The sequence below is a fragment of the Solanum tuberosum genome, unplaced genomic scaffold, assembly GCF_000226075.1.
Source record: "Solanum tuberosum cultivar DM 1-3 516 R44 unplaced genomic scaffold, SolTub_3.0 scf00070, whole genome shotgun sequence".
NCBI lineage: Eukaryota > Viridiplantae > Streptophyta > Magnoliopsida > Solanales > Solanaceae > Solanum > Solanum tuberosum.
This window is the reverse complement of record NW_006238996.1, coordinates 838,563-854,746: the sequence shown is the minus strand read 5'-3', so window position 1 is coordinate 854,746 and position 16,184 is coordinate 838,563. Positions and strand designations below refer to the sequence as shown.

General features: G+C 32.7%; 1 protein-coding gene and 1 long non-coding RNA gene across 2 annotated transcripts; both read right to left on the bottom strand.

Annotated features, from left to right (window-relative positions):
* Positions 1-9,896: 9,896 nt before the first annotated feature.
* On the bottom strand, positions 9,897-14,619 carry LOC107060273 (uncharacterized). The gene is made up of 3 exons (XR_001473248.1): positions 12,571-14,619; positions 11,351-12,132; positions 9,897-10,551 (listed from the first exon to the last, which is right to left on the bottom strand). It is a non-coding gene; the product is annotated as an uncharacterized lncRNA (long non-coding RNA).
* An 839-nt stretch (positions 14,620-15,458) lies between these two features.
* Positions 15,459-15,956, bottom strand: LOC107060270 (uncharacterized). Its single transcript, XM_015307950.1, has one exon. The coding sequence runs from the start codon at positions 15,954-15,956 to the stop codon at positions 15,459-15,461; it is 498 nt and encodes a 165-aa protein (XP_015163436.1).
* Between the last annotated feature and the right edge of the window lie 228 nt (positions 15,957-16,184).

Here is a 16,184-nt window from a genome sequence, read left to right as displayed (position 1 = left end):
GGAGAGAGACAAATGAGGTATTTAATTTTTAAAAATTTTAAACTGATTTTAGATTTTTTTTAAAAAACAAATTGTAAAGAAGAAAATTTTTACGAGTAACAATAATAAATTATGATAATAAGAACGAGAAATAAATAAGATTTTTCATGTTTAAAACTATAAAAATAAAAGGCAAAAAATCATAGTAATGATGAGAAAGGAGATAAATAATGTAATCATATTTATCATAAATTATTATTAAATGTGAGTACTATAATTATGTTAAAAAAAATTAAATTAGATACTATTTTACTAACTCTTTTGAATTTTTTAATATAAAATATAAATAACAAAAAATATTTTAAAAGTCAAGAAAAGGAGGAAAATGATAATTGTGATTTTTGGTCAAAGAGATTTTTTATTCACATTTTACAGATCAATCGGAAAAAAATTAAGAAAAGAAGAGAAATTTTATGGATAATAATAATAATAATTACTCCCTCTATCGCATTTTATATGAGTTAATTTGACTTTGCATGGAGTTTAAGAAAGAAAGGAAGACTTTTGAAACTTGTGATCTGAAATAAGTGATTAAAAATTATGTGACATAAATCATTTCATTAAGGGTAAAATAAATATGTTTAAGTGAATTGTTACTTAATATAGAAAAGTATAATTCTTATATATAGGGATTGATTAAAAAGCAAAGTAAATCATATAAATTGGGACAGATGGAGTAATAATTTATATAGGGAAAAAGAACAAATATATCCCCAAACTATTATAAGTGGTATCTAAATACCCTTCGTTATACTTTTAGGACAGTGATATCCTTGTCGTCTAAATTTTAGAGTGTATATACACTTTGGACTAACCGAGGGACATGTGTCTCCATCCAAATGATTTTCTGAATTTAATTTAATTTTAGTATTTTACATTTAATTAAAAAACCCACCCATCACCCACATTAAAACACCCGGCCCAATTATTACCAACAGCATATCCATAAAATTGGAACCCAAAACCAATCCTTCCAATACCACCACGACCATCGCCGGCGACACCATTCTTCCTGTTTCTGCCGCAGTATGTATACGAGCTTCGAAAGAGCGGTCTGGTGATCCATCCTCAAAGATTGCAATGCCATCCCAGTCAATTGACCACCGTCGACAACTGTAGATGTTTATTGGATCTTCATTTTCTTCAGTTAGTTTTACACAATATTCAGCTGAACCATAAGGCAAACGAAGAAATACTATCTAAACCATTTTTTTTCATAGTCAAAATCGGATACCAAAATTTGAATTATGTACGATTAGAACAAAATCACAACTCAAATGTTATTGAAGTTTTCAAACAAAAACTTAAATAGCAGAAGCCTAACGAAGACCATAAGCATAGCTAGACCGTTGAGAATTTCGGAATGAGGTTCTACTTCAATCTCTTCTTATCTTTTGGCGCTTCCTCTTGAGCCTCCTCGTACGCTTCTTCTTCCACTTAGCTTTCATCCCGAATAGGTGATTATTGAATAGTAAACTAAGAATATTCCGGCGTGCTAACAAGCTATAAACTCATATCATCTTAACAAGATTTGGACTTTGGAATGTTAGTGTGAGGAAGAATGATGAAGTGTCTTTTGGGTGATTTGGGGTTATAATTGGGTTAGGATATTTTAGGTTGGGTCATGGGTGGGTCAAATGGTGGAAGTTGGGTGGGTTTTTTTTAATTGTGAATAAAAATTAAATTAAATATGGATGTATTGTTTAGATGGTGCCACGTGACCATCCGTTAGATTCAAGGATATACACAACCCAAAACAATGACGGTAAGGGTATATACAACCTTAAAGTATAACAGAGGATATTGACATATCATTTTTTATTGTTTGGGGGTATATTTGTCCTTTTTCCCATTTATATAAGAAGGATGAAAGATAAATAAGATATTTTTAGAAAACTTTAGAAATAGAAGGTAGAAAAAGGAACTACAAAAATAAAACATTATAGTAATTATTAAAAAAGATTTTTTAAAAATAACATATTGTAGCAATAGTGCAGAGAAAGATTAATAAAATATTCGAGTTCTATTTCTTATTCCAAATTTTATATATTAAAAGAAAGAAAATAATTAAGAAAAAATATTTTATTAATAAAATATTTAAGGAAAAAGGATAAATATATCCTGAACTATCGTAAATGGTATGCAGATACCATCCGTCATGCTTTTGGGATATTGGTGCCCTTGCCGTCCAAAAACTAGAGCATATATGCCCTTCACTCTAACGAAAGACTAAATAGGGGCACGTGGCGCAATCTGATCCGTCGATAAATGTCGGATCGGTGGATAAGATTATGACGTGTATGCCCGTTAGTATAAAGGGTATATATGCCTTAATTTTTGGACGGCAGGGACACCAATGTCCCAAAAGTATGACGGAGGGTATTTGCATACCATTTACGATAGTTCGGGGATATATTTATCCTTTTTCCCAATAATTATTTATGGTAATAAAGAAGAGAGATCAAAAGTATTTAATAGATTGTAATAATAATGAGGAGAGAGATAAATAAGTTATTTTTTATATATATGTGAATTTTGCAAATCAAAATAAAGAAAAATAAATAAAAATTGATAAAAAGGACTTTTAATATAAAGAGAAGAAGACAAGATATAGAGATGAAGAAGATGATTTTTCTTCTTATTCAAGTGTGTCATCCAAATGGCGAATGATATCTCTATTGATAGTGTTGGGATACCATACCCAAAGGTCACCTTGTTAAAAGTCAAACTAGTAGATACATAGTTATCCACCAAGGTTCATATCACCTTGAAATATTACATACATGAATTCATCAATTAATTCTTGAAATAATCAAATGGACAATCCACAATTCAATGGATTTATAACACTCCCCCTTAGATGTCCATAGATAATGTGTCTCGTTAAAACCTTACTAGAAAAAATCCAATGGGAAAAAGCCTAGTGAAGGAAAAAGAGTACACACATCTCTTAACACGCTTTAAATGTTGCCTCATTAAAAACCTTACCAGAAAAATCCAACTTGGGATAAAATCATGGTTAAGGAAAAGAGTACAACGCGTATTTCACTCCCCCTGATGAAAGCTTCACTTGATATCTCGGAGACGACGCATTCCAATCTTATATCTCAACTTCTCAAATGTTGATGTTGGCAATGCATTAGTGAATAAATCAACAAGATTATCACTTGAACGGATCTGTTGAACTTCTATCTCACCATTTTATTGAAAATCATGTGTGAAAAAAAAAATAAACACTTTGGTGAAATGTGCTTTGTCCGATCTCCTTTGATGTACACTACTTTCAATTGAGTTATTGCATTATTATCTTCATACATTGTGGTTGGTATATTCTTTTTCAAAGACAAATCACACATTTCCTGAATATGGTGTGTTATTGACCTCAACCAGTCGCACTCTCGACTTGCTTCATGGAGGGCTGCATGGTTTGAAGAAATGGTTACCAACGTTTGCTTCATTGATCGCCAAGATATTATTGTGCCTCCACATGTAAACAAATAGCGTGTTTGAGATCAAAATTTATGCGGATCAGATAAATATTCTGCATCTACGTAACCAATCAGTTCTAACTTAGATTCATCGGAATAGAATAAACTCATGTCTATGGTCCCTCAAAGATATTCAAGTATGTACTTAATATCATTTTCAATGTCTTTTTGTTGGGGAGGAACTGAACTTGCCAGTAAACTTACTGCAAACAGATATCTGGTCGAGTATTGTTAGCAAGGTGCATTAGTACCCCGATTGCACTAAGATATGGAGTTTCATCACGAAGAAGTTCTTCATCCTTCTTTTGAGATCAAAATGAGTCTTTATTTATGTCAAGCAATCTCATAATCATTGGGGTACTCAATGAAACTTTTATGTTTATGTTGATTGATGGACAAATATTTCATTCGTCAAATTCTCAATCTGTAGGTTAAGACAAAATTTTGTCTTTCCAAGATCTTTTCATTTTAGATTCCCTTCTCAAAACACTCAACAGCTTTTGAAAGCAATTTAAGAGTGCTAATAATGTTCAAGTCATCAACATACAGAATTATTATAACAAATTCAGATTCTGACCTTTTCATAAAAATGCAAGGACAATTAGGATTTTTTTGTACCCTTTCTTCCTTAATTATTTCGATCCATATAAGGATTCTTGAAGCTTTATTGAAAAAGTTTCTTTCAAACCCTTTACATGTTTCAGGCACCTTGAATGTTTCAAGGATTTTTATATAACCTTCATTATCTAGCTAGACATGACAATTATTCATTATATGCATTCAAGTTTTTCATATATTAGCAGATCAAAACAAAACTCATTGCATCAATCATAGGAGAAAACATCTTCAATAATGTCAAGATTTTTGCGACAAACCTTTATGCTCCAAGGCACAAGTTGTACTTGATATCTTACAGTTATATCATCGCATACTAATTTATTTGTACCCCACTGACATTATACCTTAATTTATGTACTATCAGTCCAAAACATCACTTTTCTAAGTGAAAGAAAATATACTTGAATTATGCATTTTACTTGGCCAATCATTTATCTGTCCACACTATATGATAGATTTGAATTCAAGAACCACGTCAAAATTTATATCATTGAGCGCTACTTCATATCAAAGATATCGTCGACAGATATTTGATATCGATTCCAATATGACATAACTTATCGAGATCTCTTCATTTTTCTTCATTTTTCAGGTACTTGAACCTTTTCCAAGGTTTTATGAAGTGTTATGTCGTGGTGCTCTTTTATAGCACTAGCCTCATTATCATGACCATATTGGTCATTTGCTCATTTCCTTCTTAAAGAGTTTAACATTTGGAACCGATTGGTCTATTACGCTTCAGGCGCATCATAGACTATGTCCTTCAAGAACTTCTCATTGGAGCATTTGCAGCTGAATTATAGTATAGAGTTAGTAAATTCATTTGGCAATAGATTTGCAACATTATGCAATTGAATTATCACTTGAACTTCAAGTTCACATTTTCTTTTAACGAGGATCTAGATAATTCATAATTTACCTCATACATAATTTTCAGTTGTCAATTATCTCTCCCCCTAATGTTAGAAAATCTAACATTCATCCCAACTTTATTTGGGAATTCATTTTTGTGCGTGGTGGAGCAATTAAAATCATAATCGCACAGATGAAAATTATTCCTAATTTTGATAGGAGACCTTTGTTGGCTTGATGCGTACAAATGTTGCTACATGTTAAATAAACTTATATCATACCAAAAAAAAATTGGGAGATTTGTTCTCATAATTAATGGTTTAGATATAATTGGAGGCATACAGTTTCTGCTAAACCAACCAACATTATCAGTATAATTTTATAGTTTGAAACTGTGCTCTTAATTTAACAATTCGAGCAAACAACCATACAAACACCAATTTGTAGGCTGACAACAAAGCACATGCGCATAGATGCATCTATCATATAGTTGCAAATGATCCACATGGCAGGTGAATGGGCTCATATTCACCTTTTTATATGTTCCAAATAATTTCAGGGAATATAATCCCAACGTTAGCTGGTACAATGATAATTTTATGGAAAAATTGTATATAATAGCAAACTATTAATTCAAATTAAATGTTATAAACATAGTTTGATTTAATTGTACCCCATAGCAAACTGTTGCTATTTTCGACTCTCCTGGTGAATCTCGCTCGCCACTCGCATTCTCTCCCTCGCCTCTCTCACTTTTATACAAACACAAATGTATAAAATGCGTTTGTATTTGTATAAAGCGAGAGAAAATTGTATATATACATATATTTTACGTTCCCCTCTCCCAGATCTCGCTCGTCGGTCTCTCCCTCGCCTCTCTCGCTTATACAAACAGAAATGTATAAATTGTGTTTCTATTTGTATAAAGCGAGAGAAAATTGTATATACACATGCAAATACATATATCTTCGTCTTATACACTTATAATTATACAATAAAAAATATTCCCCTGCTCAGTTCTCTTTTGCCTTTCTCTCTTTCTCGCTTTATACAAACACATATTATACAATTGATCTTTTGTATATGTATATCGAAACAGAAACAAATTATATACAACTTAACTTTCTTTTGTATATGTATAGCGAAATATACATATTTATGTTTGCTATGGAGCGCAATTATGCAAACTATAGTTATAGCATACCAATATGATTTTTGTTGTTGCTATATGTGAAAGTTGCTCTAATTTTATTATGAGAATAAGCAACACAAGAGAGTTCTTGAAGAATATTTTATTTCTTCAGTATATAACTATGTGAATTCTCAATTATTTTTGCATCATATTTTAATCGAAATGGCCAACCGATCATGCCAACTGATCTTTATTCCAGTACACTTATAGTTTACTTTTGCATGTGATTTCATCAGCATGTCCATGTTTGTATGCAACAAACAAGAGGAAAAAATGGGTAATCTTTTACATAATATTTATAACCCACTTCTCTTGTAGTAGTCTGAAGATATTAAATCTTTTCATAATTTATGGTCTCAATATTTCTTTTCAATTCATCCGAAACTTAAAAAGTTTCTTTTGAGACTTACTACAACCTCAATATTATTCCTCTGAGAATAACACAACTCGTTAGGGCTTACAATTATTTTTGTGTACTATCACATATTCTATGACACCATCCGTATGGTGAGCATCTCCTTCAAGGAGGAAATTATATTATTATTTTCATGGTCAAAATGATTACAAGCAAGACATGTTTTTTGCTTTACTTTTGTCATACCATAGGTACACAATCAATGACAAATTTGTATTGCCACACAATAATATTATTTTGGTCCAGGCCACAACCTTTATAGGCAAGAATTACTTTTTTCTTTTGCCTTTTTGGTAGTTCACAAAAGACATACCATAATATTTATGACGTATAAACGTACAATACCATTGACCATTTCTGCCAAATAAAATCTATTTATTTCTCTCAAACCTCACGTAGAGATGAGTTGTGGCATATTTCCAACCATACATAAATATGTTCTTATTCATATATTTTTTCCTTCATATTTTGACCCATTCACTTTCAAGAATTGGCAAACATTCACAATGCTTATTACAAGTCACAATCTCTTTAAGGAATAGACTAATCATTTGTATGTGCTTCATAAATTTGTATTGTAAGCTCATTGTCATGCCCTTAAATTTTATCATTTTTGCATGACACACCTCAACATCACTTTGAAAGGTCAAGTGTACCATCACTTTATCTTCCTTTCTTTTGATGGAGGATTTACAAATTTATCATATTATTAGATTGCACAACAATCTTGTGTCTAATGACTTTTTATATCTTTTGATGATAAAAATTACATTCACATTTTGAAGGAATATTTGGAGAACTCACAGTGTTCTTAATTTAACCACAATAATGGCTATTATATATATTTTTTTTCTCATGCCCATATTCATTTATACAACCACAATAATCACTGTCATCTTTCAAACGTATCATGTACTGCTACCACATTCACATAAGAGAATGGAGCAAACCAATTGGGCAAAATTCATGGCTTCTTATAGAAAATACAATTAGTTTGTCATAGTCATCATTAAATCATCATCATGGTGCATTAGAACTTAAATCCAACGTCTTATTCATATAAATTCGTCTTAGGTCATAAATCGATGGGACATGAACCCAACGTATTATCATCATGGTGCATCAAAATTTAAATTGATGTATTACCCTCTTGATGCGATAGAACTTGAATCTACCGTCTTACCCTCAAATATTTTTCATTATGGTGCATCCAGACTTTAACCTAATGTCTTATCCTTTTGGTGCGATAGAACTTGAATCTATCGTCTTACCCTCAATCAATTATATAGTAGGTCAAGTGCAATGGACTCATCTCAGAGCATCTTTACTCTCAACAAATATCAATTGAATCTTTATTTCCATTTATATAATTTCCTGCACCACCTCAACGATACAATTAGTGCAACTAAATTTGGAAATATTAATCTTTAAAAAGAGAATTTATTTATTCAAATATATGTACGGACAAAATTAGTCAAATCATCTCACTTATTCAGAGGAACCGAATATTCATATTACTACTTCTCCAATACTTAGTACAGCCGACAAATCATAATTAAATGTAAGCAATACTTTCTAAAGCTTACATATGATTAGTTGATTTAATCAACTCCAATTCCTGCAAAACTACAATTACATTATTATTATTATTATTATGTAATATAAAATATTATAATCTTTAAATCTCAAAATAATTTAAATTAGAATAGATAGGAAAAGTTACTCCCTGAATTATAGAAGCATGATGATAAACAATTTGGATGCAACTTGAAACAAGTCAACTCTGTCGTTGAGTGTATCAACTTTATCGTCTCTTCCTTTCTTTCTTTAATAGAAATTTTGGGAAGGAATAAATATACCAACTCTGCTAGCCATATTGCTATCAAGCATCATAATATTAATATAGAGACTCGTGCTGATAACGTGTTATAAAACATAAGCTCAAAATAATATAATATAAAGAGAAGAAGACAAGATATAGAGATGAAGAAGATGGCTTTTCTTCGTATTCAAGTGTGTCATCCAAATGATGAATGATATCTCTATTTATAGTGTTGAGATATCATACCCAAAGGTCACCTTGTTAAAAACCAAACTAGCAGATATATAGTTATCCACCAAGGTTCATATCACTTGGACTTTTACATACATGAATTCATCAATTAATTCTTGAAGTAATCAAATGGACAATCCACAATTCAATGAATTTATAACAAAACAATAATAGCGAGGTTACACATCATTTTTCTATTAGCCACCTTTATATTTTTTCTAAATTGAGATATCACTCAATTACAACTTTAAAATAATGGTCAAAATATAATTTATTTTTTTCATATTGATGCACAATTGCAATACAAAATTAAAATTCCTCTTTTATTTTTGTACATAATTTTTCGTTTACTGTCCATTGATATGATTAATTTGTTTGTTTTGTTGATTATATGGTTAATGCTTATTTGACAAATTTATCGTATGTTGCAGCTTATTTCAATTTTCTACATTGAATAAATGAATTTTCGTATAAAAAATATCAAGAAAATTACATTTTTAAATACAAAATTTAATTAATAAACATTTAGCTCGATGATCATTTGTGAAATTAACTCTCTTCATTTTGTTGAAAAAATCAAAGACTTTCTATAATCTATTTTATATTATGTTATACTTTTTTTTTCAAGTGCGCTAAGTCATTAACATTCACACAAAACGATTATTATTCAACTAAAAGAACATATTTTGTTATTTTAATCAATACCACTACATTGAATTTATTCAACCGTTATTATTCCATTGGTTAAACTACAATTTAATAATAACTAAAACTTAAATTGAATCTATTTTAATTTAAAAACTAGAAAGGACCATTAAAATATTTTTGATATTCAAATTAAAAAAGAAAAAGATATATATTTTAAATATTTAATTAATGTTTTCTCATCGTGCGGACAAATTCACTAGTTAGGTATAAAAATCAAAATAAATGAGCTTAAATCAGATAAACCAATATCCACCGAGTTTAGAAGGTTGTGATTGGTCCAAAGGGCGGGTGGAGAAGGGTAGAGGGGCGGGCCCATTATCCACCGAGGTTAGAAGGCTGTGATTGGTCCAAAGGGCTGGTCACAAACGGATTTCTTGGTTATAAAAAAAAAAAAAAAAAAACAATCAGATAAACCAATATAGGTCGAGGTTTGACTTTGAGGATACTACCCAGACAACTCATGCACCATGACAATTTTAGATACTTTGGCTACACTCCACTTCCCCTCTTGTTGCCCACTAAGAGTTGTGATCTATCACTTTTGTCAATTATCAGACTAAAAAATTCACACAGTTGTACAAGATTAGATTGTTCTCACTCTTTTGCCTTGGCAAATATAGCCCACCCTCTATCTGTGAAAAATAACATGAGGAAAGCACATACTGGTGACACAAGTACATTCTGATCCAAGATTTCAGCCTGAAGATAAAGTTTTGCTCAAAGAACGGTTACAGAAAGCAACAAGAGAAAGCGTATGCATTTGGAAGTTAGATTTCAACCTCGGGAGAAAATATTTGCAATGTGATTAATATCTGAAAGGACTTTAGCAGAGCTCCCTACCATGATTAATCTGTCAAAAATGTTGTTGGCGCATAGCTGAAGATAGTTCTCAATTAACTTGCTATGAATCGCCCGAATGCATTCCCATCACCAGTGCCCGTTCTACGCACGGGTGACTTATATCACTATTTATATCACGAGTAAATCAATTATTTCTGTAATCTACGCATGCACATGTATGTATACTATATGGACACATCGAAAACATACCTGAAATAAAGAAATGAATAGCAATTTAGCACTGCTTACCTTTGCAGGTGAATAGCTAATTAACTCCTGAGTGTATGGTAGTCTAATTATCTTCAGTTATACCTCCTCCTTTGTTAAATATTCTTTCACAAAGCGCCTGTAACAAGAACATGACCACTTATAACATACTCAAAAGGATTGTGAATAGTTGAATTAGGTGCAGGTAGAACACAATACAGTTTCATAACGTGCATGCAAATTTGTTCAATTGTCCATCATAATCAAGTGATCAAGAAAGTAAAGACACACAAGATGAAAAGAGTAAAATAATTATAAATATATAGGAATTATTAACACTTGATTGGAAATAAAAAGAAATTTAAAGATCCCAATTCGTACTTATTGATTGTCTCTATCAACTAAAAAGATAATATGTAATACAGTTAATATTAGATGCTACCTCAATTCTTATTATATAATAAAACAATTGCATTGGTTCTTTTAAGATAGAACCACTACAGAACATTGAGTACATCAGTTTGGATCAAAATTGTACACATGATTGTTGCAACTTCTCTGGACTTGGAAGAACATTACTTGTTTCCAGCCAAATTGAATTCCAAATCATCAAACAAAAGAAAGTTGCTTATTCCAAATACCAATCACACAAGAGATTTGTTGCACACTAACAGAAAACAGTAATAAGTTGTCTTTCTTAAAAGAAAGTGTATATTTCACATACTTCCTTGCTACTCCCTTATAATATTTTTGTCTTTCTAGACAGATTTTATACCCACCCAAAAGAAAAGGAATTACAAATTAGAATGAAGATGGCAAAACAGAAGAGCTCCTAAAATTAAAACTATGCTTCATACGTATAACAGCCCTACCAAATTTAAAATGAACAGTGCCAAAAGAGAAGAAATTCTACTGAGATCATTAAAAAAGCATCAAACCTTGCAAGAAGTGATGTCTCGCCACCCAACCAATAAAATAGCATCAAACCTTGTAAGAAGTGATGCCTTGCCACCCAACCAATAAAATAGCATCAAACCTTGTAAGAAGTGATGCCTTGCCACCCAACCAATAAAATAGCATCAAACCTTGTAAGAAGTGATGCCTTGCCACCCAACCAATAAAATAGCATCAAACCTTGTAAGAAGTGATGCCTTGCCACCCAACCAATAAAATAGCATCAAACCTTGTAAGAAGTGATGCCTTGCCACCCAACCAATAAAATAGCATCAAACCTTGTAAGAAGTGATGCCTTGCCACCCAACCAATAAAATAGCATCAAACCTTGTAAGAAGTGATGCCTTGCCACCCAACCAATAAAATAGCATCAAACCTTGTAAGAAGTGATGCCTTGCCACCCAACCAATAAAATAGCATCAAACCTTGTAAGAAGTGATGCCTTGCCACCCAACCAATAAAATAGCATCAAACCTTGTAAGAAGTGATGCCTTGCCACCCAACCAATAAAATAGCATCAAACCTTGTAAGAAGTGATGCCTTGCCACCCAACCAATAAAATAGCATCAAACCTTGTAAGAAGTGATGCCTTGCCACCCAACCAATAAAATAGCATCAAACCTTGTAAGAAGTGATGCCTCGCCACCCAACCATTCTCTTTGCCTCTCGAGTTCGTCAAGAATCGGGTGTACCACGTATCATTTCCATACTTGCAGAGAGATAATTTGGCTCCTCACCATTGGACAGACGATTGATTGTAACATGACTATAGAGGACATAGAATCAGCCTTTTAAAAGAAATAAGATGAGGAAACATTTCAATTTTGATAAATAGTCATCGAAGATCCAGAGGTGTTACATAAAGCATAAAGATAACTACTAAGCCTACTACCCCACGTATAAGCACCAAAGAGTGCAACTAATTTGCATGAAAATGTCAATTTAAGTAAGGTCCCGTCTACTGAAAACCCAATAAGAATATTTTTCTCAGATGTCTGAGTTTCTTCTCCAGTCATATACACCGATGATTATTTATTTTTGAAAAATATATTCGGTAATTTGATTTATAAACATCAATTTCACTCTGAAGGACCCATTTTTCATACTCAAAATACTATTCTAGGAAATCAAAGCAAGAAACAAAGATGCACCTAAGTATTGATATAAATAAAGGTGAAGAAATTTTCTGATTTTCATGACTTACCCTCTCAGTGTGAGGCACTCATCAAGCAACTTCTATGTAGTTCTTTTCATGTATACCCGGAACTTTCAAATTGTTTGGTCCATCCCTGAAATCAAACTTTATTTGATATCTTAAAACCCAATTTCAAATGATACAATTAAACTTTTAACTCCTTAATGAAAATAAAAGGCAGACAATTCAACATCTCAATGATCAATTGCAATATTGAAGCTCTGTTGGTGTTTTAAAAACCCAAAAAGAGCAAAAATGAATAACACCGAAATTAATAAAAACATAAGAAAAAATTGTGAACAAAAAGGAAAGAGGAAGAAGAACCAAGCTGAGGGCTGAAAGTAAAAGGAGGTTCAGATTGCATTCAACACTACATACGATATTCCGTTCCAACCTTCAGCAACTCTTTGCTTAATTGTACACAGAGCATGCTCGCTCACCGCACACTAGCATTACCTTGTCATAATGTAGAAGCAAACACAGCTCTACACTGACCACACTTGTTTAGGAGCTATGTAGAAAACCTGAAGACACTAAAAGGGAAATGGTGGTTACAATACTTTTGTAGAGAAGTTGAAAGTAGCAAAAAGAAATGGAGATTTTAATTAACTCAAGTTGTGTGACCTATTCTCAACACCAAAGATATGCATTCCAAGAATAGTTTCTGGTATCATGTTTATTACAGTTGCATTTACTCTTGACGTATCAAATGTTCAAATTAAAATTACAAAATCAACTGAAGCTTTGAAGTAAAAAAGAGTTGCCAACAATTCTTGTTCATACAGTATATAAGCTGGAGAACAAACTTTGTATGTACCAAGTTGATTTCACATAAAGATTCTACTGTGAATGCCTTGTAACAGAAGGTTATGTAAGAAGGTAACACAAACAGCGAGTGAAGAGTTGCATTTACTTGTTTGGCTTGCATTTGATGTTTGTAGGGTAGCATTTGGGATTGTCAAGGCTTTATTTCAGCACAACAAGAGCTGACTTAGTGGTAAAAAAGAGTGAAAACCAAAGAGAACTGAAAAAGCATGACAGTAAAAAATTTCCAAAAACAACCTTAAAAGGAAAACCATAAGCAAAGGAGAAACAAATGTAAGAGAAGGAAATGAAAATGGGGGACTTTAGCAGACTCAACAAAGTATTGACTATTGATATGAAGGAAGAGAAGTGTGAAACAGGTATCATAAGAAAATACGCGTGTACTAATATCAATTTAGAACAGAATCTTTCCTATATTGGTTTTACAAGGGGTTTCAAATTGAAATTACCAACATAACCCTGGATGACAAAGGACTTGGAGACCGGTACTTACTATAGAGTTAGAAATATATATATCTATTCTGACCATAGTAGCATATCATGCAAGTCAACCTTTCAGACGGAAGGAACTGATCAATCCTTTCATATGTTCTATTTTTCTCTCTTATTTCATGGTTGAGGGAGGGGTTTGGAGAGCAGAAGGTTAGTGAGAGATGTATCCATGCTTGCACACGAATGGATAATACATGGAAAAGCATACAGTTGATAACCCTACTTGAATGAATAATACAGAAGCATACAGTTAATAACACCTACTTCTAGAAAAGCAGATTTAAAAGGGAACTGCTAAAGTAACTACACTAAAATCACACGTACTAACTGATGAATAAATCAGACGAAAAATCAAATAGCAAAATTAAGTATGAAAATCAAAGTAAATAAGCTTAAATCAAATAAACCAACATAGCTCAAGGTCTGATTTTGAGGATACTACCCAGACAACACATGCAGCCATGACAATTTTGCATTCATTGGCTACACTCCACTTCCCCTCCTGTTGCCCATTAAGAGTTCTGCTCTTCACTTTGTCAACTATCAGACTTGAAAATTTTCACAGCTGTACAAGATTAGATAGTTCTCACTCTTTTGCTTTGGCAAATGTAGCCCACCGTCTGTTGCCACAGATTCCTACATTATATGTGAAAAATCACATGAGTTAGCACATACGGGTGACAGAAGGACATTCTGATCCAAGAATTCAGCCAAAAGATAAAACTTTTGCTCAAAGAATGCATACAGAAAAGCAAACAAGAGAAAGCCTATACATTTGGAAGTAAGATTTGAACCTCAGCAGAAAAATATTTGCAGTGCAACTTATATCTGAAAGGACTTTCCAGAGCTCCAGACCATGATAAATCTGCCAAACTATATTAAGAATTAAAGCAGTTTCAGTTTCACAACTAACAAAACATGAAAAACATCACAAATGAAATGAGGCCTTACCAATTAACCATCCAAATAATGTGATGGTGAAAGATTAAAACATGCAGATTTCCACTATTAGATGATTTTGTTAGCACAAAACAATGAGACACAAAGTTAATTTGTTACACTGATTCATATGATATAAAAGAGAGACTTATCAAGGACAGAACAAAAGCAAAAAAATTTACAATACAATAAAAAGCTCATAACAGCAGAAAAATCATATGATATACCGGAAGCACAACAGTGTAATGACACAAAAGTAATAATATTTCTAATTACTGCTGAAGCTACATATAAAATCAAAGAGACATAAATTACAGAAGGATATGCTAATGGCTCTAAACCACTAGCCGACTGAAACTAGACCAACTGACGCTACAATAATATAGCAGGCGATTAAAACGGAAAAACCCAAACTTATGACTAGACTATACAGCCCAAATCAACAGCCTAACTAGATCTACTTTTCTGCTATAATTAAAGGTAAATTAAAAGACCTAAATAAGAAAATATGATAAATTGCTTGACCAACTCGTCCTTCCCCTTGAAAAAATAAGGGAAGCTTTCACGAGCCGGGAGCAAAACACAAACTTAAGACTCTATCGTCGTCGTCGTCGTCATTGAAACATCCCATAACTGTTCAATTAGTCGGCCAGATCGATCCTGAGAAGACGCCTCAAGTCGCTTGTAGCGTGGAGGTTATGTTCACTTTCCTTCTTGAAGAAAGCCGGCACAGGCAAAGAGCTCGGTGGCGGCGAGGAGGAGGAGAAACCCGATCCAGCATAGAAATGAGCAATCGTTATGTTCTTAGGCACCATATCCGGCTCTGGACCCAGCCGATCTGAAGTGGACAACACCAGATCTTCACCAGTGACAAGCTTGTTTTCCTTCAACACTTGACCACGCTTCAGAATTTTCACCTCTCCCATCACCAGATGGAGATTTTTAGCACTAGGAGGACAAGTTGAAAAGTTAGCAGATCCATTTTTTTGTGGACTTCGCTTTCTTCGGTTATTCTTAGGGTTAGGGTTAGGATTTGGTAGAGGGTTAGAAGTGGAATTCCGTCGAGATCTCATAGGTTGACGATAGCTTACATGATGTTTGAGAACATCTTGTGGTTGAAGAAGGGCAACTCCGGCCATCGGAATAGATCGGATAAAAAAATTAATTGAGGTATAATGGAACAAAATAAATATTATATATATAGGATATAGGAAGAAAGAACAGAAGCAAGTTTATTTGTGGAGATGGAAAGGGAGAAAGGGAGAAGGGCTTATAAAGAAATCAAAGGCGGTCTTGGAAACATAAAAAAAACAAAAAAAAAAACTAAACAGAGACAATGACGTGGCTGTAGTTGAGCGGTTCCTATT

Excerpts from the sequence above, each read along its gene's own strand:
- LOC107060270 (XM_015307950.1), bottom strand. The coding sequence starts at position 15,956 with ATGGCCGGAGTTGCCCTTCTTCAACCACAAGATGTTCTCAAACATCAT.